General features: G+C 41.8%; 1 protein-coding gene across 1 annotated transcript in view; it reads right to left on the reverse strand.

The window, feature by feature from the left end:
• The window catches only part of LOC138265133 (prosaposin-like), a 35,092-nt gene extending 13,112 nt beyond the window's left edge, over positions 1-21,980 (reverse strand). Inside the window, exons 1-5 of the mRNA XM_069212675.1 lie at positions 21,965-21,980; positions 10,427-10,554; positions 7,545-7,727; positions 6,709-6,877; positions 1,229-1,374 (exon numbers count right to left, since the gene is read on the reverse strand). Of these exons, the coding sequence (XP_069068776.1) occupies positions 1,229-1,374; positions 6,709-6,877; positions 7,545-7,727; positions 10,427-10,554; positions 21,965-21,980 (642 nt within the window). The remainder of the gene's footprint in view (positions 1-1,228; positions 1,375-6,708; positions 6,878-7,544; positions 7,728-10,426; positions 10,555-21,964) is intronic.
• Positions 21,981-22,758: the final 778 nt, after the last annotated feature.

Below are 22,758 nucleotides of genomic sequence, written 5' to 3' on the forward strand. Positions count from 1 at the left end.
AAAGAACACATTACCATAGCATTCCCTGGCAATTAAGGGAATTACTATGTTTGAATGGAAGTGCTCTTTGGGAAATGGCAGAATGATGTCACTTCCACTGAAGTTAGCCAATAGATTAACTTGGCTGACCTGCTGCACCATGCTATGTGCTGCAGTGAGCAGGAGGAACACTTGCAAACAAAGCAAATGTATGAAGAGGGCTGGTGGAAAGACCCTATGAGTAAATATATTATACACATGATTTTAGTAAAATTTAAAAGTCATAGCTAGTGCCAGACCTAATGAATTGCCTTAGCAGATGTATCTGTTAATCAGCTACACCATCCTAGAATGGTTTGATGCATCATATGCCAGATACATTGCTGAATGGAAAAAATGAACAGAAAGCAGCTCCATTGAATACTGTTCCGGGGTATAGCAGTGTTCAGCGTATGACAACAGTGGCTTTCAAAATTATATTGCGGTGGCATGCCAAAATTGAACAGTACTAGTTTTGTGGCTGTGAGTTGGAAATGTGAAACTAGCATGCTTTGTTACTTATTTACTATTCCTTTATTGTTTATAGAAGAATAACACATTTTAATCTTTGTGTCAACATTGAATACATTACAGTAAGAAGAAACACCAACGCTTTTTTAGTGAGCATTGTGTACTTCTTACGTACTTCTCACCACATAGATCATAGAAGTTTTGGTCGCCATGTTGAAATAAGCCCCCTTGACAAATAAGAGTGACAGGAGTTCTTTTATATGTCTTTCGTCTTAGTGATACTGCATTTCATTCACAAGCAGTATAGAGTAGACTACAAGTCAGAATCTTGAATCAATCACCATCTTAAATCACACCACACCACAAAATCACAAATGTCACTTTAACAAATTCCACATACCCGTGTAAAATATCAGAAAACAACAGCCCCTTTATAGCTGTGGCAGCAGGTTCAGGGAGAGGTGGGACTGGTCTATGGAAGGGGAGAGAAGGAGGAGTGGAGTCAGTGCACTAAGTGCGCATATCAGTTTGGCCGTTTTTATTAGGCCAGACAATCTGACATGTACACATAGGTTTCTCCAACCTGGCTGTGTTGTACAGCCGGGTTGGAGAAACTGTACAGACTCCCACGTGGTATCTGAGTGGAAGGACAAGCCGCTCAGACAAATCCTAGTGCTGCTCTCATGCTAGGTATAGCATCAGAGCATTTCAAGGTGAGAATTGTTTTGTGAAGGCTTACCTCTGAAGGGACGTTCTGCCAGAGCTCCATGCAGTAATCGTCTTTCATGCATAGTGAGGCTGTCTCTTCACTTTGGCACCAGTATTCGGAGCCTTGCAGGCACAGCTTTGGGTCACCTAGATGGGACAGTTCCAGATCAGGTTCCCCTGCATCAAGACAAGAGGAACACAAATAAGTGATCCACGATTGTGAATTCAGAAATAAACAGCATGATTACCGTAAAACTTAATTTAATTGTTATCTAGCAAGGTAAGATTCTGATCAAAAATGTTTACCTAGCAGAAATAACAGTACATAGATTGGTGAGGGAGGGGTGGCTAGCATAATTTTGTGACTAAGGGCCTGATTAAGAGTGGGTCAGTTAATTGCAACTCATGCAGCAACACTGTTTACAAATGAGTGAAAATTATAAATTTGAAGGTCTTTAACGTATCCGATAATTATCAAATGCATTAAATAACTCAAGCTTTGTTAAATATTGGCAGGTCAATTCTGCTGAAAATTAACATGGGAAATATGTACATTATTTACCATATCATGCGATGTTTGGTGCATTAAACACAAAAATCCACGTTATTCCCCACAAACTCTTAATAGGGGCTATATATTGCACATGAATAAGCACCCCGTGGTATCGTTATTTAACAAGTGTGCTAAATAGCACCTACACTTATAATCAGGGCCTAAGTAGGTCATGTGTGGAATGCTTGCAGCATAATTATATATCATTGAGATCTGCGGCGGCTGCAGCTGGTCCTAAGGTAACTATAACTTGCACCGCCGCCATGCACAGTTATCTTATCAATAATTTTACTGCAGATGTTACACTCACATTATCAATGATGTCATCCAAGATGTCATACGTGCTGTAATTTGTGAGGTAATTTGCAGTCCATGGCAAGGGCTCGAGCTATAGTTACCTTAGGGCACAAGGTGTAGTTACTTGAGATAACTCTAACTAAAACTGAAGAATTTCTATAGGTTGACACATTTAAAATGTGAGTCTAACTATAAGTCCCTGTAACCTTTGTGTTTTTTAAGTGAATTTCTATGTTTTTTAACATCCCTGTATCTTTTGTTTTTTTCAGTGAATTTCTATGGTTTATTTTTACCTAAAGTGGTTTTCATTACTATACGTTAATCCAACCACTGATCCCCATGGCGAAGGCCAGACCCTGCAGCCAATCACGCTAACCACCCAACCCCATGCTGCGCACAGCCCTTTGGTTGTGTTCAGCAGGAGTTGGCCCGGCCTGTCTCTCTAGGTGACAGGGTGTATCTGGGTGTGATAGTGGCTGTGAGAGTGTCTGGGTGTGAGAGTGGGTGCATCAGTGTCTGTGTGTGTCTTTGAGTAGGTGTGTGAGGGTTTCAGTGGGTCTGTGAGTAGGTGTGTGAGAGTGTGAGTGGGTGCGTGAGGGTCTGAGTGGGGCTGTGAGTGGGTATGTGAGTGTCTGAGCGGGTCAGTGAGTGGGTGTCTGAGTGTCTGACTGGGTCTTTCTGTGAGTGTATGAGTATCACTGTGTGTGTGAGTGGGTGCATGAGTGTGTCATCCTGCCTGTGATTGGGTGTATGAGTGACTGAGTGGACCTCTGGGTGGGTGTACAGGTGTCGGTCTGGGTCTTTAAGTGGGTATGGGAGTGTCTGAGTGGGTCTTTCAGGGGGTGTAGGAGTGTTATTGTATCTGTGAGTGGCTGCATGAGTTTTTCAGTGTGTTTGTGAGTGGGTGTATGAATGACTCAGTGGACCTCTGAGTGGGTGTACACGTGTCCTGGTCTGTGGATGGGTGTGTGACTGGGTCTGTGAGTGGGTGCATGACAGTCCGAGTGTGTCTGTCGGCGGGTGCGTGAGTGTCCGAGCGGGTCTGCGAGTGGGAGTCTGAGTGTCTGGGTCTTTCAGCAGGTGTATGAGTGTCACTGTGTCTGTGAGTGGGTGCATGAGTGTGTCATTGGGTCTGTGAGTGGGTGTAAGAGTGACTGAGCGGACTTCTGAGTTGGTGTACAGGTGTCTGTCTGGGTCTGGAAGTGGGTCTATGAGTGTCTGGGTGGGTCAGTGCATGCACCAGTGTGTGAGTAAGTGTGTGAAAGTATATATATATATATATATATATATATATATATATATATATATATATATATATATATTCTTTTTCACTGTTTACAGCCCCTATTTCCATACCCCAGGACTGTGCACTGGTTGATAAGATGGCGGATGCAACTTTCTCCACAGGTTGTGGCCAGCCAATCACAGTACTGCCTTGTGTCGCGAGGAGCCGCAGCGCACTGTGCAGCAGCCACAACAGAACCGGGTCCCTAAATATGCAAATTTGGGTTTTCTTTAAATTCTTAAAAATACTGAATGGATTTACACCAAATAACAAAAAGGGCTCTTTTTGGGCCAACAGCTACCTTTCTACCAAATTTGGTGCAATTCCGTCCAGTAGTTTGGGCGCTATGGCTGTCCAAAATCCCTAAGAAAAAATTAATAGGGAAAACTTGTTTTGTGACCCCCCCTCCTTTTTCTCGGTCCCTGCTTGACAGGTCATCCCAAAACTTTCCAGAAAGCAGCTGAAGTCAGAGTTGTATTTTCTTGGAAAATGTAATTAAGATTGATCAAACAGTGCCAAAGTTATTACCAAAACAAAAAACACTTTTTCTATAGAAACTAGGCCCTAACTATAACTACCTAGTAGCAATCGCCACTACGGAATATCTATATATGTATGTGTATATCTAAAATGTGTGTGTGGGTGTGCGTGTGTGTGTGTGTGGAGAGAGATATATATAGAGAGAATACATTATACATATATGTGCAATATGGTAATATGGTCTAATATTGCAATGGAGGTGTTCTGGTGATATCATAATAACCGAGAAGGCGAAATGATCAGTGGTCTGTAAATGTCACCAGAACCCCATTATGGCAGTATAGAACCATAGTATACATGGGACCAGTAACTTAATTTTTAAATCACATGTTTATTTTGGGATTGGTTAGAATTAAAAATCTGTTTAACAGGGCCCCATACAGATTTTCACTGTCTGCTTTGCAGACAGTGAAAATCGCGACGGGTGCCACTGCACCCGTCGCACCCCTGCAACTCCGCCAGCTCCATTCGGAGCCGGCTTCCTTGTTGCAGGGTCTTTCCCGCTGGGCCGGCGGCCGCCCTTTTGGCAGTCGCCCGCCGGCCCAGCGGGAAAGTTGAAATGACCCCCGCGGTCTTTCGACGGGGGAACTTTGTCGGGCGGCCTCCGCCGCCCGCCAAAGTTGGAATGACCCCCTTAGTGCAGTTGCCTCGTAATTTACCAAACTTGCAGATTTTACCAACAATTTGTATCCCATTTCGAATGGGTACAAATGATACTGACAAAGAATGTAATGCAGATTTGCATTTTTTGCCACACCGTTAAATTACCTTGCTGCATAATTTGATCCTCCACACTGCCTAATCCTAGTAGCTCTGGCAATGTTAAAGCTCTGCGGAGTGGTTTTGGTGATGTCTTGATGATGAAATCTGTATTTCACAGGCGACAGTGAAATGTTTCCCATAATTTTCAGTTCCCTGTAAAATATTGGTTTGAATGGCATATGCAGATGAGCCGAGTGCAACTTATTACCATTGTTGAGTGTGAGGAGGAGTCGGTATTTGTGAGAGGCAAAGCCTCTTCACATCTGCAAAAACGGGTTACTCCAAGATGGGTTTTGATGTGTGCTTATTCTCCCAATTTACATTTTTAACTAATACAATAGGTAATTTTTAATTTTATATCATTTTTTACATAAAAAATATACATTTCAGTTAAAAGTCAAAATAATGTATGTATTTTAACATTATTTCCTATGGTGTGATATTTCAAGTCTCTAACTCCAATAGTTCCTATGGTAGTGTGTTGCAGCACCTGTGAGCGGCCATGTGTGGTGCGAGACCTACCTCAGTGCTGGGCAGCAGTATATTTACACCTTATTTTAAGTCTGTAGTAACTTTAGAAGTGGAGTTTGTGCATAGCGTGACCTTTACTCTTTTATGGGTGCGTGTCTGTAGTATCATGCCACCCCCTAAACCTTGCTTTACGCTTACCTAAACTACTCCTATTTTTGAGTAATTATTTCCCATTTTCCTACCACTCCCCCTTATCAAGCCCACAAATACATGTAAATCACAAACTTATGTGTGGGATCTTTACCTACTTGACACATATGTGAATAGCATCTTGAAGTACATAAGTAGTACTACTTCACATACTTCAAAATGCATTTTGTGATTAGTACCCTCAGCATCTTGAACAAAATGCTGCATGATTCCTCCCTCATTGCCTATGCATGGGTCTTTTAGGGGTTCAGGATTGCACCCCCGGGCTGTGATCTTTCACAGAGCAGTACGTTGATACAGCCAAACACAGGGGTTCTGGAATCATAACATTAATTTAACCAAAAACCCATCATATGAATAAGAGGAAAAGGTTGACATAGTAGCTTCACTGACCCAGCTTCTCACCCACACACACCTACCATGCTCACATTAAGACACTGGCTTTCTCCTCCCAGGAGAGACAAATGTACTCTGTACCCATTTCCCCGAGGCACCCTGAGTGGATCTGTTCAAAATATTGACAAAGCTAAAGTTAAAGAAAATACAGTGCTTATAGGTGAGCGGGTGTGATGGGTGTTTGGACTGGTGACATGAAAGAGATATGAGAAAGTGCATTCAGGATACAGTTCAAAGAGTGTGCAGAAGAAGAAAGGGATGATGTGTAAAAAACGCACATGGTTGACAAGTGGAGACAAGTATGACGTACATGTCTAACATGAGTGAACATAAGGGGAGTGACTTCTACACTCTGAAGCCCATTACCGCTTCCATAGGTCTCAGCAATATTTCATTCACAGTCCCACAATTACAGAATTGAGATATTTGCCATAACAATTATTTATAACAAAATCATTGTTGTTACTCATTTAGCATAACAAACAACTATTGACAAAGCCAATAGCCCTACTTGGTTTTAGATGTATATCCGTTGTTGTGGTATATCTGGAAGCAAAAACTGAAAGCTCAGGAAGGAAACAAAATACCAGCTGGGTGACACACTATGGGAATAAAAGAAATGTAGTTTACGTGTTTTAAACTATGCTCATAATTTCATAGTCCGCACCCCTTATAGAGACAGCCTACTTTTTATCATCCCACTTAAAGCCCTGCATAAACCACATGACCGAAGATCTGGTGGTTTGTGTATTTCATCAGTACCCAGATGTTTTGCAGTTATTAAGATAACTGAGTAGCTATACTTGTGCACACTGCACCTACTTCTGTCATCATCCTTAAGTGGTTGTTACCATGCTTATAAATGAGTGGAGGAATACAAGCACCTGTTGCTTCAGAGTAATCGTTTTGTGACACTACACACCTAGTCAATGTTTTATTTGACACACCCGTGACTCTTGGAGGAGAATCACTTCCAAGTTCCATGAATGATCCTCACCTGGGTTTTTGCACATGTTTATGCTGGCACAGAATGTTGCTGGATCCTTCTTCTTTTCGAAAGCCTGTATAATCTCCTCCCTGAATCTTCTAATCACCTTTTCGCAGGGCCACTTAAAAATAAATGCTAGATTGTTGCACACTTTGTCCAGTGCACTACTGATCTCTTCCTACAGCAGGTGCGAGAGAGTCGGGGAAATAAACAGACAATGAACAAAAAGATGGTTTAATCACATACATGTGCTCATATATGAAACATTCATTTTATTTGTTAAATACTGAAGGGGAGGAGGTTTAAGATTAAATGAAGAGAGGCAGAACCTGTACCCTCCTGGGGTGGATGGCTCATGAGACTGGCAGTGGGATAGAAAGCTAGTCATCTTTAGAACTAGACTGCGCCTATTATTTGATACAAGTGAACAGAGGCAGCCTTCTTAGACTATATGAGCCCAAGGTCTTGGCGTACAGATTGTATGTGCCATATCCTATAGGGCTGACAAGATCGGGACACGGATATTTGGTTCAGTCATCTTTAGAGCTGGACACACACACGCACAGAACCAGTGCTGTTTTAAAGATTTTGGGGCCCTCTGCTCGTAATGTTTCTGCTAATAAAAGCCCTCATGATGTCAAACAAACTTTCAGAAAGAGGTTCACACAGAAACAGTTGAACTATCCCTTTCCACAGCCCACAAAAATCCTTGCATGACTGTAGCAGGAATCCAGAGCTAGTCATCCCCGAGAACTACATGACACGAGGAATTAGACTCATCCTGCTATTCCTATGGTGACATTTTTGAGGGGACTTCACACACAGTTTCACGCTTTAATACTCACATCGTTGTGGTCATCAGCCACTTTTTGTTTCAAAACCATGAATAGAAATTTGCAGGCCTTGCACTTGATTCCCCAGCCGTCACTCATCTGTTTTGTTCCCTGTTTCCTCCTCCACTCCATGTTCTCCCAGAAGGGAGTCTTCAGACTTTCAGAAGACTCTTCAGCACCCGAACCAATCAATGTCTGGGGCAAAACCAAATAGTAGAAGTGAATAAGAGTTCATTCTAAATACCCAGGATTCTGGCCTGCCTTTTACAACCCACCGGGCAGACCAATCTACAGCAAAACTGGGAGATTTACCCGCAGGAGATTGCTACTGAAAGCCCTTTAGGCCTGAGGTAGAGTCAGTCTCGTCTCTAGTGTGCCTCTCAAAGGTTGGCCAAGCAGCATCAGTCAGATATAGGTTGCCCTGCTGGCTCAAAAAAGTGGGTCAATTGGGACAGAATCAGTTATATCATGTCAAGCTGGTGTCAATCAGAGACCTCCAGGACTGGGATCAAGTCAGCCATATGTCATGCCAGTGGCTTAAATAGGCTGGCAGGAGAGGAAAAAGGTAGTGGTATCCTAGGGCTGTGTTGTTTGGAGACTGGATGGGTAGCAATAGAGTTTATCACAAGTCTAATTGGTGCCTCTGAAAAGGTGACAAAGCTGTTGAAAAGCTAATTGAAATCCACGCCAGACAGTAATTCTGCATGGCTATTAGAGCTGGAAAAATGAGGGAAACATTCTGATGGAAATAGCTAATGTACATTTCAAAATAGTGTTTTCACTGTCCCAATATGCATCTGGAGAGGTTTTCTTCCATTGAGTATGTGCCCTACCAGTTTAATGACAGGGCTGAAATTGTCTGAGTAAGGTTAGTCTATTTTACAAGTGGTGCAAGTAAGATACACGTTTATAGAAATGCTGAGCTACCCTACAGAACTACCTTAAACAGCCGAAACTCTGAAATGGAAAATACCACTCTGATGACTCCTGACTAGTTACAATCCATTTTGAAGAAATGCTAGGACTTAGAAAGTCATGCCCACAAAATACAAATGCGTTATTACATTCCACATTTTGCATGGCCACCCCCATGTTTTGAGGACTTATGATCCTCATTTTTTTTAACTCACACAACTTTAACTATGTTCACTAAGGCACTGATGTAACCTCCCCAGTGTATGTGCTCTGACCCCTAAAACATAGTAAAATTGTCCAAGTTAGAAGGTCAAAACATTGACCTTATTCACAGTCAGCCTGAAACTGTGACTAGTTCCCAGTCGACCGAGATCAGTAATTTCTTATTAGCACTTTATTTTTATTTGGTGCTTTTTCTCTTAAAGGATTTAACAATTCATATCTCCTCCCCCTTGTAGGATTTTAGTGGTTTTAGTGTACTTTTCTTTATTATTGTTTTCATAATCCTTAGAAATTGGTTGTGGGATTTTAATTACGTTGTGTTTAGACTTTTTGACTGTTGCAGTGTTGCTAAATGCGTGCATAATTTTCACAATTAAGCCTTCCTGCTCTGTGCCACAGCAACAGTGGTTGAGGTCAGGTTTAAATCATTGAAAGTTCGACCTGACAGGATTTGGGAACTTATTACTTGGGAATGACTCACATCCTCCTCAGCTAATAACCAATTTTCTTACAAAATGATTTCGATGGGCAAACCATTTTCAAGATAACTAACTAATTAAAGGGAAAAATCATACCTGACATAGGGTGAAATCCCAAGTTAGCTATACAATAATTTCAAAACATATTGTAATCCATAAAATAATATGAATTGTAACAACAATTAGGCCGAAATAAATAAAAGACGGGGTGTCCTATACAAGGTACTAACCATTGCTGTTGTGTGTTTTCTGTGTCAACTGTTTTTCAGCCCAGACAGGGACCATTAAGTGAAAAGTTAAGTGCAAAAAAAACAGATGAGGGAGGTACAAAGTGAGGGTGAAAGGAGCAACACCAGATTCCTTTGTTAGGAATCCCCACAATAAAACAAGAAAAAGAAATCTAAGTAGCAGGGGAAAGGAAAGATTTAAGATGGTCTGGGGACAGAAAAAGTGTGTTTTTTCACCTCCACTTTAATTTGGAGTCATTAACTTACTGCAGTCCTGAATGGAATGCTGACGATTACATATAGATTTATATATGGGTAACAATGAATAACCGATGAGTTCTGAGTGATATCAAATAGAAAACAAGAGCAAAGAAACTTGTTTTTTTGGTTTGATCTCTCCTATCTCTTTCTAGTTTTACAAATTTTTAATTTGAAAATATATTTTTCATTTTTGTTAAAGTATAATTTATTTATCGATTGTTAGTAACGTTAGTAATGTTTAAATGAGTTGTATCCAATTAGCAATGCTAATGAACTTGACCAAAGCAGTTTGTGGGGAGGGCAGTCCGCAAGTATCCATTCATATCTTCACCAACACGAAGCCTGTGTTAAGTTTCTGAGGCTCGTTTCTGGCTCCTTCTGATATTTGGTATATTTGTCCACCCTAAAATAAATTGGGAGTACACAGGCCACGTCACATATTTCAGAGTTGCACCAAATGTGGGATAAAAGCTTCCACTTGCTAGGAGGAAGATAGACATAAAATCTGAAATCAGCCACCCTCAACTCCAGCTGCTTGAAGCCTCAGCCACTGTTTCCTAGTTTCCTGCAGTGCTGTAAAGTAAGCCAGCATGATTAAAGGATCACTAGTGTGCATCATGATTTTGTATTAGTTTAAAAAATCAATTCGATATATAGCGAAAGCCTTCTCCAGGTCACACCTAAAAATCAAAAAGAAAGGCCCCTGTTCCATTTCTCTGCTTCCTTTTTAAGTCAATACAAGTACTAACAAAAAACATTTCACAGAGATAATCCTTTTTGGAACACTTACCCAGAGCTCCATGCAGTAATCTTCTTTCATGCACAGTGAGGCAGTCTTTTCCCTCTGGCACCAGTATTCAGGGCCTTGCAGACACAGCTTAGGGATCTCCAGATGAACCTGCTCCACACTAGCCCCTGCTGCACCAAAGCACAGACAAGAAGACTACTAAGTGATGCACAAATGTGGTTTAGAATATACAGGAAAATATTACAAACTCAATTTTCATTGGTCCCAGAAAAGGAAAGCTTAGGAAGCCCTGATAGGGTTCGACTCAACATGTTGAATTCATAATTATAATTGCATATTAGATAGGACCTCTGAGGCTACTTCAAGAGACCTAAATTTTAGGCCTCATCTACCTGGTCCTCACCAATTTTTCCAAATGAAAAAATTGTGCATTTCCAAATGTATTGGGGAAGTTCTAGGGTGCATGGTCAAAAGGGTTCCAAAAACTGACTTTCTTATTCAGCACGTTTTGGCTCACAGCTTGTAAAAACATGCTAACCTATCTTCATGAAATGTTCACAAAACTTTCCCAAAAAGGTGTGCCCAAGAATCTTATTTTGCATGGGAAGTTTTAGGGTGATCCGTAAAGTGGGGCAGTGAAAAAGGGGGGTGAGGGGTAAAAAAAAGTGCATTTCCCATGATAATTCCCATTTAAGCTTTTAACACGACTACAGCCCGAAACGCTGGACGGAATTGAACCAAATTTGGCAGAAAGGTAGCTTTTGGTATGCAGATTATGCTTTTTCTTATTTGGTGTAAACCTGTTCAGTAGTTTACGAGAAAATAAAGAAAAAATAAATTTGTATAGCTAGAGGTGCCAAGGATTGGCAAATCCTTCCAATCTCATGCAGAGATCTGATTGGCTGCCAACACTTCAACCAGGAAGCATTTGGCAGCCATTTAAAAAACAAATGTTAAAAAAAGAAAAGGGGGCAGGGTATCCCTGACCCTGTAGCTTTGGTGCAGTGGCCCTCCTGGGACCTCGACCAGGGCAAAAAAGCATTTTTTTAAAAAAATCATGGCAACTTTTTCAAATATTCACAAATTTTACTGTGATTGTGTTTTTTTTAAATTGTATTGTATTGTAATCGTATTTATATAGCGCTTACTACCCCTGACGAGGCGTCGAAGCGCTTTTCGATGAGTAGCACGCTCCTCTGGAACCCAACAAGAATTAGTGATGGATTAGTATCGGGAAATAATGAGTACAGTTTTAGTATTATTACGAGTTAATTTGAGCCGCGGACATGGGAGTTTGTTAGTTAGATTGACTGCAGTAATGGAGGGGTGGAGGAGGAAAGAAATCCAGAAGTGTTAATTGGGAGTATATCCTTTATTTGCTCAACCCAAAGGCTTGGGATGAGTAAATGGGGGTGGAGGAGGGAAGAGTATGTGGAAGGGTTATGGAGAGCATAGTAGCAGGGTGAGATAAATGCGGGAGAATTTAGTACGGTTGTGTGGGAGGTCACAGTAGTAGAGTGAGGTTTGGTGAGTTAGATGTGGAAGCGGAAGGAAGAGCTTAGGCAGAGTTATTTAGGAGATGAAAGTAGTAGAAGGGATTTGGAATGAGTCAGAGTGAGAATGGAGGATAGTTTGATAGAGACATGACATATGATGATGAGTAGATAAGTGTGATAAGATGAGAGCAGGAATTCATTGATATCTAGTATAACAACCCACCCAGGAGCCATGCAATGATCCACGAACATGCCAAGCACAGAAACAACATATACACATACACACATATATATACACACACACACACACACACACATGAATACATGCACATACAATACATAATTAGAACCATGGGTAAAAAATACTTAGTCAAACAGGTTTAAAGAGTTTAAAGAGTGTGTGTGTATTTTATTGTTATGACATAGTAGCGATGCATATTTTCTAAAGAAAATATAAATAAATAGAAATATACACATAATCTGAAAAAATATTTATCAACATAGGCATATGCAGTTCATAGTTGTTTGAATATGGTGGTTATGAAGGAAAGAGCCAACTCTTGAGTAGTTTTCTGAAGATGAGAAAGTTATCAGTGGCTCTTATAGTTGGGGGTAATGAATTCCATAGTTTGGCTGCTTGGACGGAGAAGGATGTACCACCTACAGTCTTGTATGGTGGTGTTCTAAGGCGGGGTGCCAATCTTGAGTGGAGGTTTCTTTGTTGGATGTATTTGGTAATTTTGTTTCTGATAAAAAGCATCCTGTTCCATGTATAGCTTTGTGGGTGATACAAAGCAGCTTGAAAGTGCATCTTCGGGCAACGGGTATCCAGTGTAGTGCTCTCAAGGCCGGGGAGATGTGGGCTTGCGGCTTTACATGTAATAGTAGCCTGGCTGCGGAATTCTTGATATGTTGTAGATTTTTCATAACAGATAGAGATGATCCATGGTAGAGGCCATTGGCATAATCCAGTTTGGATAGTACAAGCGAGATAGTAGCTTGCACCTTGTGTGGAAATCTGAGGTGGGGAAGATGCGTCATAAAGTCTTCAAGGTGATGAAGCTTGTTCGTGCTAATTTGTCCACGTGGGCATTCAAAGTTAACTTGGAATCCATGGTGATTCCTAGGTTTTTAAATTCCTTGGATAATTAAGGAGGTGGTCCAAGATCGTCAGGCCAGACGTACAGAGGGTCATAATTTTTCCAGTCACCACATATGAGTATTTCTGTTTTGGAGGTATTTAGTTTGAGATGGCTCCAGGTCATCCACTGATCAACGGCTCTGAGGCAACTGAAGATTTGTGAGTTTTCAATGTTTTTGGGGCATTCTAATTTAAGTAGTATTTGTGTGTCACCTGCATAGTTGTAGCATGTGAGATGGAAATCATTGATCAGTAATGGTAAAGATATCATGTAGATGTTGAAAAGCAAAGGTGAGATGATTGACCCTTGGGGGACCCCTGCTTTTGTGAGGTAGGGTTCGGACGAGAAGGGGGCCAAGTGGATGATATTCGATCTTTTTTGAAGATAGGAAGTAATCTAGTCGAGAGCAATCCCTTGTATGCCGGCTTTGTGGAGTCTTTGAGTTAGGGTGTCATGGTCAACCGTATCAAAGGCAGTTGAGAGGTCCTAGAGAAGTAGTGCAGCAACTCCATTGCGGTCGACTGTGTTTTTAAGATTATCCGAGATTGCTATGAGTGCTGATTCAGTGCTTCTTCCTGGGCGGAATCCAGTTTGGAAGTCTGAAAGTATAAAATTGTCTTCAATGAATTGTGACATCTGGGCAAATGCTGCTCTTTCTATCAATTTGCCCAGGAAAGGTCCATTTGTGATTGGTCTGTAGTTGTTGGGGTCTTGCGGGTCTAGGTTTGTTTTCTTTAATAAAGGTCGTATGTATGCCTTTTTCAGGTCTACAGGAAAAGTTCCTGAAGTTAAAGAGTTGTTGATGATTCTTCTTACAGGTGTGGCAGCAGAAGTAGATAGAAGAATGTTTTTGAAGATTTGTGGTGAGCAAGGGTCAGAAGGGCAACCAGAAGGTCTGCTTGCTTTGACCAAATCCATAAATTCATTCTGGGATATTTGTTTGAAGGACTGTAGAGGTTGGGTTGGTTTATTCTTAGAGGGTATTTTAGGAAAGGGGTTGGTGCTGATGGTTTTCTTCTGTTTTAAATAGGAGTCCAATATGTCTGCCTTGGTTGTGTAGTGAGTTGCCAATTTGTTTGTGAAATCTTGAGTAGTGGGATGACTTCCTTCCATGCATGTAGGTTTTCGAAATTCATTGAGAATTTTATAAAATTCCTTGGTTGTAGATTGAGCATTTTGAATTCTGTCTTAGTAGTATGTTTTTTTTAGCTTTTTTGATTGCTGATTTGTATATCCTGTTAAGTTTGTGTAGCTGCAGTTTGTCTTGACTGTTGTTTGTTTTGAGCCAGGTCCGCTTCAACTTTCTGATTTGTTGCTTTATCTTTTTAAGTTCTGTGTTTCTCCAAGGTGTTGGTTTTCTTTTGTTGTGTTTAGTTTTTCTGAGTGGTATCAGGATATCAAAAGCTTCCTGTAGCCACTCATAAAGTTTTGGCACAGAATTAATTATATCTAGATCTGTGTTTGCTGTTAGTTGTGTTTCTAAGTGATTCAAATTAAGTTTGCTCCATGGTCGATAGGTGTATGTATGTAAGTAGTTGTGGGGGGTGTTGATTTGTGGAGTTGTATGTCGGAAAGTTATCATATGGTGGTCTGACCAAGTGATTGGCGTGATGCTATGAATAGTAACTAGTTCAGGCTTAGCAAAAATTACATCTAGGATGTGACCAGCGATGTGTGTGGGATTGTGTACAATCTGATGTAGGTTCAATGCAACTAGGCCAGTGGTGATAGCTTTTGGATGGGGCATATTGGGTTTGTCAAACCAAATGTTTAGATCCCCAAGAATGCATAGATTGGAGTATAGTGTAATAAGGTTTGAGACTATGCCTAGAAAAGCATCTGGGAATGTGGAGTTGTTAGGTGGAGGTCTGTAAAGGAGGAGAAAGTTACAGGAGGAAGTTGGAGTAGGGTGGCATCTGGTAAGGAGGGCTTCACAACCTTGTATGGAGATGTTGTCTGTTTTACTGAGGTTCATTGCCTGTTTGAATATAATAGCTAGTCCACCTCCTCTCTTGCCTATATGGTTTTGAATGATGGTTTGATAGCCCGGAGGAACGGCTTCGTGCAACACTGGTGCCATGTCATCTCCCAACCAGGATTCAGTTATGAATAGTAAGACAGGTTGTGTGTCTGTGAGCAGGTCGTAGATGTGGTGCTTGTTTTTTTAGAGTGATCGAGCATTTATGACCTGGCAGTTTAGAAAAGGTGTGTTAGTGGTAGTGTTGTTTTGTTTAGGAGAAGGGTAAGTAGTATAATGTGAGCTTGAAGCAGGAGTGTTGCTAGTTGTGATAACTGTTTGAGGCTCACAATAGTCTTGCTATTCAATATAGTGTTCCTCTTCCAGCAGGTTAAGGAGGCATTTTCTTGGGTCTGTGTGTGTGGGTGGTGGACTTGGTGGGTGAGAGAGCCATGAGGAGTGTACTGTTTTTTGTAGGGTAGTTTTATTATGTAACAGACAAGGGGATGCGAGGTTGCTATGAGTGGCATGTTTTTTATTTTGTTTGCGTTTGTTTAGTGTGGATGGATTATGGGTTAGGGGTGGTGGAGGAGCATGTGGATCATGATGTAAGGCTCTAAATTGTGCAATGGAGGAGAGGCGAGTGAATGAAAGTTGCTGGGTTAGGGTGCTTGTGGTAGGTGTTTGTGAAGAGTGAGAAAGTAGGGGTGGAGATAGGATGGAATTTGTATTCTTTGTGTAGTCCTGAGGGTGGGAGTGGGTATGACGATAAGTGTAATGTAAGTTTGTGTTGCTTTGATGTGCTGATCTTTGTGGTCGGTATTGTTTTTGTGGAATAGTGAGAGGGGATATCGGTGTACTTGTTTTTGGTGAGGGATTTGTATGTGAGTTAGTGCTGGTAAGTGGAATTTGAGTGTTAGATGGGGTGTTGATTTGTTTTGGAGATGAATGTACGAGGTGTGTAAGAGGTGATGGGTGTGTGTCAGGGCAGTTAGTATTAGTTGTGATGGTAAAGCACGGTCTCCAGCACTTGCTTTTAATGTTGCCCTTTGGGGAGCCAGGTCCAGGGGACATGCAGACTTAAATAAAAAGAGGAGGGGGGCACGGGCCCCCATCCTAGGGTTTACAAAAACCCCGGGGACCACCACCTCCCTGGGACAATAATACTTCATGGTCGAGCCAGAGAGAAACAGTTTAGAGAGCCAACAGCCCATTCCGATCACTGGTAGACAATGCAGCGCCCACTCCCTTCCTTCTGGGTCTTTGCACACCTCTCCTGCCCAATGTGCTCAGGGACATATTGGATTGCTGCTGGGGCCCTGCGCATTTGGATTGTGTTTACCTTTCTCTGCGCTTTAGGTGCCGGCAGCAGTGACATGTTACCCCCATTCCATTGCTCACTGAAAGCATTTGCATTATACGTTGTGTTTTTTTCACAGTTGTTTGCAGCTGGCTTCAAGTTATCTTAACTGTGGCAGAAAAGACACAGCTGAACACACGACACATCAGTTACTTAGCCTGTGTGAAATGGGGGTTATTGTACTATAGATTTTGGAGAGCTTAAAACTCCTTAAACAGCTTTGAGGAGTTAGAAATGAAATAGGAAGACCTAGATACGTCTTGACACGGTGTGTTTAAAACTTGTCCTAAGACAGCAGCGTGCCCTTTGCTCTGGGAGTTACCTTTGGTGTACAGTGTGTGCAGTTATCTCACGGAGAAGTTCAGTGCAGTGCTTAATTTGTAAATAAAGAGGTGCCGGTGCCCAAAGCCCTCCTCTTAAACACGCAGCTGCTGCATTTAAATGTGTGAACACAGAATACTGGGGCAGCGTAATCCTAAAGCCATCTCGGGCCTCCTCAATCCATTTAAAGCCACTCCCTGCCCCTCCAGCTCACTCTTGCAGCTTTCTGCTTTCTCCCATTGTGACGCTTTTTTGTTTTTCCCTTCCTCCGTCTTTCCCATATGTGTCTTTTGCTTGCAGCAAATGCTTAAGGCAGAAGAGCAAGCCCCAGCACTCAAAAATAAGTGCTGGTGCTCAGCACCGGAAACAACAAGCACAAATTAAGCACTGGTTCAGTGGCGCTTAAAAAACACAATATTAACATGAAATGTGGGCTCTTCGCTAGTGCCCGGCAGGGGACACAGTCGACCTCTAAGACTTTATTTGAGTGAACGTCCCCCTGTGCACCTTGACGTCTGAGTGCTGACAGGACTGTGTGCACGGGTTGCTGGAGGTCTACATCCTTTGCACAACAAATCCCCTGTGATCACTGCGCAGACCCGTCAATTAATTGCAACTCATGCAGCAACACTGTTTACAAATGAGTGAAAATTATAAATTTGAAGGTCTTTAAAGTATCCAATAATTATCAAATGCATTAAATAACTCAAGCTTTGTTAAATATTGCCAGGTCAATTCGGCTGAAAATTAACATGGGAAAGATGCACATTATTTACCATATCATGCGATGTTTGGTGCATTAAACACAAAAATCCACGTCATTCCCCACAAACTCTTGATAGGGGCTATAGATTGCACATGATTAAGCACCCCGTGGTATTGTTATTTAACAAGTGTGCTAAATAGCACCTACACTTATAATCAGGGCCTAAGTAGGTAAGGTGTGGAATGCTTGCAGCATAATTATATATCATTGAGATCTGCCGTGGCTGCAGCTGGTCCTAAGGTAATTATAACTTGCACCGCCGCCATGGACAGTTATCTTATCAATAATTTTACTGCAGATGTTACACTCACATTATCAATGATGTCATCAAAGATGTCATGAGTGCTGTAATTTGTGAGGTAATTAGCAGTCCATGGCAAGGGCTCGAGCTATAGTTACCTTAGGGCACGAGGTGTAGTTACTTGAGATAACTCTAACTAAAACTGAGACATTTCTATAGGTTGGCACATTTAAAATGTGAGTCTAACTCTAAGTCCCTGTAACCTTTGTGTTTTTAAGTGAATTTCTATGTTTTTTTAATGTCCCTGTAACTTTTGTTTTTTTCAGTGAATTTCTATGGTTTATTTTTACCTAAAGTGGTTTTCATTACTATACGTTAATCCAACCACCGCTCCCCATGGCCGAAGGTCAGACCCTGCATCCAATCACGCTAACCACCCAACCCCACGCTGCGCACAGCCCTTTGGTTGTGTTCAGCAGGAGTTGGCCCCGGCCTGTCTCTCTAGGTGACAGGGTGTATCTGGGTGTGATAGTGGCTGTGAGAGTGTCTGGGTGTGAGAATGGGTGCATCAGTGTCTATGTGTGTCTTTGAGTGGGTGTGTGAGGGTTTCAGTGGGTCTGTGAGTAGGTGTGTGAGAGTGTGAGTGGGTCTGTGAGTGGGTGCATGAGGGTCTGAGTGGGGCTGTGATTGGGTGCGTGAGTGTCTGAGCGGGTCTGTGAGTGGGTGTCTGAGTGTCTGACTGGGTCTTTCTGTGAGTGTATGAGTGTCACCATGTCTGTGAGTGGGTGCATGAGTGTGTCATCCTGCCTGTGACTGGGTGTATGAGTGACTGAGTGGACTTCTGGGTGGGTGTACATGTGTCTGTCTGGGTCTTTAAGTTGGTATGGGAGTGTCTGAGTGGGTCTTTCAGGGGGTTTAGGAGTGTCATTGTATCTGTGAGTGGGTGCATGAGTTTGTCAGTGTGTTTGTGAGTGGGTGTATGAGTGATTCAATGGACCTCTGAGTGGGTGCACAAGTGTCCGGGTCTGTGGATGGGTGTGTGACTGGGTCTGTGAGTGGGTGCATGACAGTCCGAGTGTGCCTGTCAGCGTGTGCGTGAGTGTCCGAGTGGGTCTGCGAGTGGGAGTCTGAGTGTCTTGGTCCTTCAGCAGGTGTTTCAGTGTCACTGTGTCTGTGAGTGGGTGCATGAGTGTGTCATTGGGTCTGTGAGTGGGTGTATGAGTGACTGAGCGGACCTCTGAGTGGGTGTACAATTGTCTGTCTTTGTCTAGAAGTGGGACTGTGAGTGTCTGAGTGGGTCAGTGCATGCACCAGTGTGCGAGTGACTGTGTGAAAGCATATATATATATTCTATTTCACTGTTTACAGCCCCTATTTCCATACCCCGGGACCGTGCACTGGTTGATAAGATGGCGGATGCAACTTTTTCCACAGGTTGTGGCCAGCCAATCACAGTACTGTCTTGTGTCGCGAGGAGCCGCAGCGCACTGTGCAGCAGCCACAACAGAACCGCGTCCCTAAATATGCAAATTTGGGTTTTCTTTAAATTATTAAAAATACTGAATGGATTTACACCAAAGAACAAAAAGGGCTCTTTTTGGGCCAAGAGCTACCTCCCTGCCAAATTTGGTGCAATTCCGTCCAGTAGTTTGGGCGCTATGGCTGTTCAAAATCCCTAAGGAAACATTTATAGGGAAAACTTGTTTTGTGACCCCCCCCCCCTCCTTTTTCTCGGTCCCCACTTGACAGGTCATCCCAAAACTTTCCAGAAAGCAGCTAAAGTCAGAGTTGTATTTTCTTGGAAAATGTCATAAAGATTGATCAAACAGTGCCAAAGTTATTACCAAAACAAAAAACACTTTTTCTGTAGAAACTAGGCCCTAACTATAACTACCGAGTGGCAATCGCCACTACGGAATATCTATATATGTATGTGCATATCTAAATATGTGTGTGTGGGTGTGCGCGTGTACATTATACATATATTGGCAATATGGTCTAATATTGCAATGGAGGTGTTCTGGTGATATCATAATAACCGAGAAGGCGAAATGATCAGTGGTCTGTAAATGTCACCAGAACCCCATTATGGAAGTATAGAACCATAGTATACATGGGACCAGTAACTTAATTTTTAAATCACATGTTTATTTTGGGATTGGTTAGAATTAAAAATCTGTTTTCTTCAAAGTGCAGCTAACAATTGGCACTTATTGGAATCAGAATGTCCTGGCTTTGTTTTCCTTTCTTGAATAAACTGTTAATACATCAGAGGAAACAGTGAGGGTCAGTGAATGTAAGTGATTCTGTGGCTGCAGCTTTTACCATGTAATTATGAATTTAGTGCAGTTGCCTCGTAATTTACCAAACTTGCATATTTTACCAACAATTTGTATCCCATTTTGAATGGGTACAAATGATACTGACAAAGAATGTAATGCAGATTTGCATTTCTTGCCACACCGTTTAAATGACCTTGCTGCATAATTTGATCCTCCACACTGCCTAATCCTAGTAGCTCTGGCAATGTTAAAGCTCTGCAGAGTGGTTTTGGTGATGTCTTGATGATGAAATCTGTATTTCACAGACGACAGTGAAATGTTTCCCATAATTTTCAGTTCCCTGTAAAATATTGGTTTAAATGGCATATGCAGATGAGCAGAGTGCTACTTATTACCATTGTCGAGTGTGAGGAGGAGTCGGTATTTGTGAGAGGTAAAGCCTCATCACATCTGCAAAAACGGGTTACTCCATGATGGGTGTTGATGTGTGCTGAATTTCACAATTTACATCTTTAATTAATACAATAGGTAATTTTTTATCATTTTTTACACTAAAAATATACATTTCAGTTAAAAGTCAAAATAATGTATGTATTTTAACATTATTTCCTATGGTGTGATATTTCAAGTCTCCAACTCCAATAGTTCCTATGGTAGTGTGTTGCAGCACCTGTGAGCGGCCATGTGTGGTGCGAGACCTACCTCAGTGCTGGGCAGCAGTATATTTACACCTTATTTTAAGTCTGTAGTAACTTTAGAAGTGGAGTTTGTGCATAGCGTGACCTTTACTCTTTTATGGGTGCGTGTCTGTAGTATCATGCCACCCCCTAAACCTTGCTTTACGCTTACCTAAACTACTCCTATTTTTGAGTAATTATTTCCCATTTTCCTACCACTCCCCCTTATCAAGCCCACAAATACATGTAAATCACAAACTTATGTGTGGGATCTTTACCTACTTGACACATATGTGAATAGCATCTTGAAGTACATAAGTAGTACTACTTCACATACTTCAAAATGCATTTTGTGATTAGTACCCTCAGCAGCTTGAACAAAATGCTGCATGATCCCTCTCTCATTACCTATACATGGGTCTTTTAGGGGTTCAGGATTGCACCCCCGGGCTGTGATCTTTCACAGAGCAGTACATTGATACAGCCAAACACAGGGGTTCGGAATCATAACATTAATTTAACTAAAAACCCATAAGATGAATAAGAAGAAAAGGTTTACATAGTAGCTTCACTGACCCAGCTTCTCACCCACACACACCTACCATGCTCACATTAAGACACTGGCTTTCTCCTCCCAGGAGAGACAAATGTACTCTGTGCCCATTTCCCCGAGGCACCCTGAGTGCATCTGTTCAAAATATTGACAAAGCGAAAGTAAAAGAAAATACAGTGCTTATAGGTGAGCGGGTGTGTTGGGTGTTTGGACTGGTGACATGAAAGAGATATGAGAAAGTGCATTCAGGATACAGTTCAAAGAGTGTGCAGAAGAAGAAAGGGATGAGGTGTGAGATATGCTCATGGATGACAAGTGGAGACAAGTATGACGTACATGTCTAACATGAGTGAACATAAGGGGAGTGACTTCTACACTTTGAATCCCACTACCGCTTCCATAGGTCTCAGCAATATTTCATTCACAGTCCCACAATTACAGAATTGAGACATTTGCCATAACAATTATTTATAACAAAATCATTGTTGTTACTCATTTAGCATAACAAACAACTATTGACAAAGCCAATAGCACTACTTGGTTTTAGATGTATATAATTTGTTGTGGTATATCTGGAAGCAAAAACTGAAAGCTCAGGAAGGAAACAAAATACAAGCTGGGTGACACACTATGGGAATAACAGAAATTTTGTTTACTTGTTTTAAACTATGCTCATAATTTCATAGTCCGCACCCCTTATAGAGACAGCCTACTTTTTATCATCCCACTTAAAGCCCTGCATAAACCACATGACCGAAGATCTGGTGGTTTGTGTATTTCCTCACCTGTGTTTTTGCACATGTTTATGCTGGCACAGAATGTTGCTGGATTCTTCTTCTCTTCGAAAGCCTGTATAATCTCAGCCCTGAATCTTCTAATCACCTTTTCGCAGGGCCACCTAAAAATAAATGCTAGATTGTTGCACACTTTGTCCAGTGCACTACTGATCTCTTCCTACAGCAGGTGCGAGAGAGTCGGGGAATTAAACAGAAAATGAACAAAAAGATGGTTTAATCACATACATGTGCTCATATATGAAACATTCATTTTATTTATTGAATACTGAAGGGGAGGAGGTTTAAGATTAAATGAAGAGAGGCAGAACCTGTACCCTCCTGGGCTGGACGGCTCACGAGACTGGCAGTGGGATAGAAAGCTAGTCACCTTTAGAACTAGACTGCCCCTGGTATTGATTCAAGTGAACAGAGCCAGCCTTCTTAGACTATATGAGCCCAAGGTCTTGTCGTACAGATTGTATGTGCCATATCCTATAGGGCTGACAAGATCGGGACACAGATATTTGGTTCAGTCATCTTTAGAGCTGGACACACACAGAACCAGTGTTGTTTTAAAGATTTTGGGGCCCTCTGTTCATAATTTTTCTGCTAATCAAAGCCCTCATGATGTCAAACAAACTTTCAGATAGAGGTTCACACAGAAACAGTTGAACTATCCCTTTCCACAGCCCACATAAATCCTTGCATGACTGTAGCAGGAATCCTGAGCTAGTCATCCCCGAGAACTACATGACACGAAGAATTAGACTCATCCTGCTATTCCTATGGTGACATCTTTGAGG

Source organism: Pleurodeles waltl, chromosome 11 (assembly GCF_031143425.1).
Source record: "Pleurodeles waltl isolate 20211129_DDA chromosome 11, aPleWal1.hap1.20221129, whole genome shotgun sequence".
NCBI lineage: Eukaryota > Metazoa > Chordata > Amphibia > Caudata > Salamandridae > Pleurodeles > Pleurodeles waltl.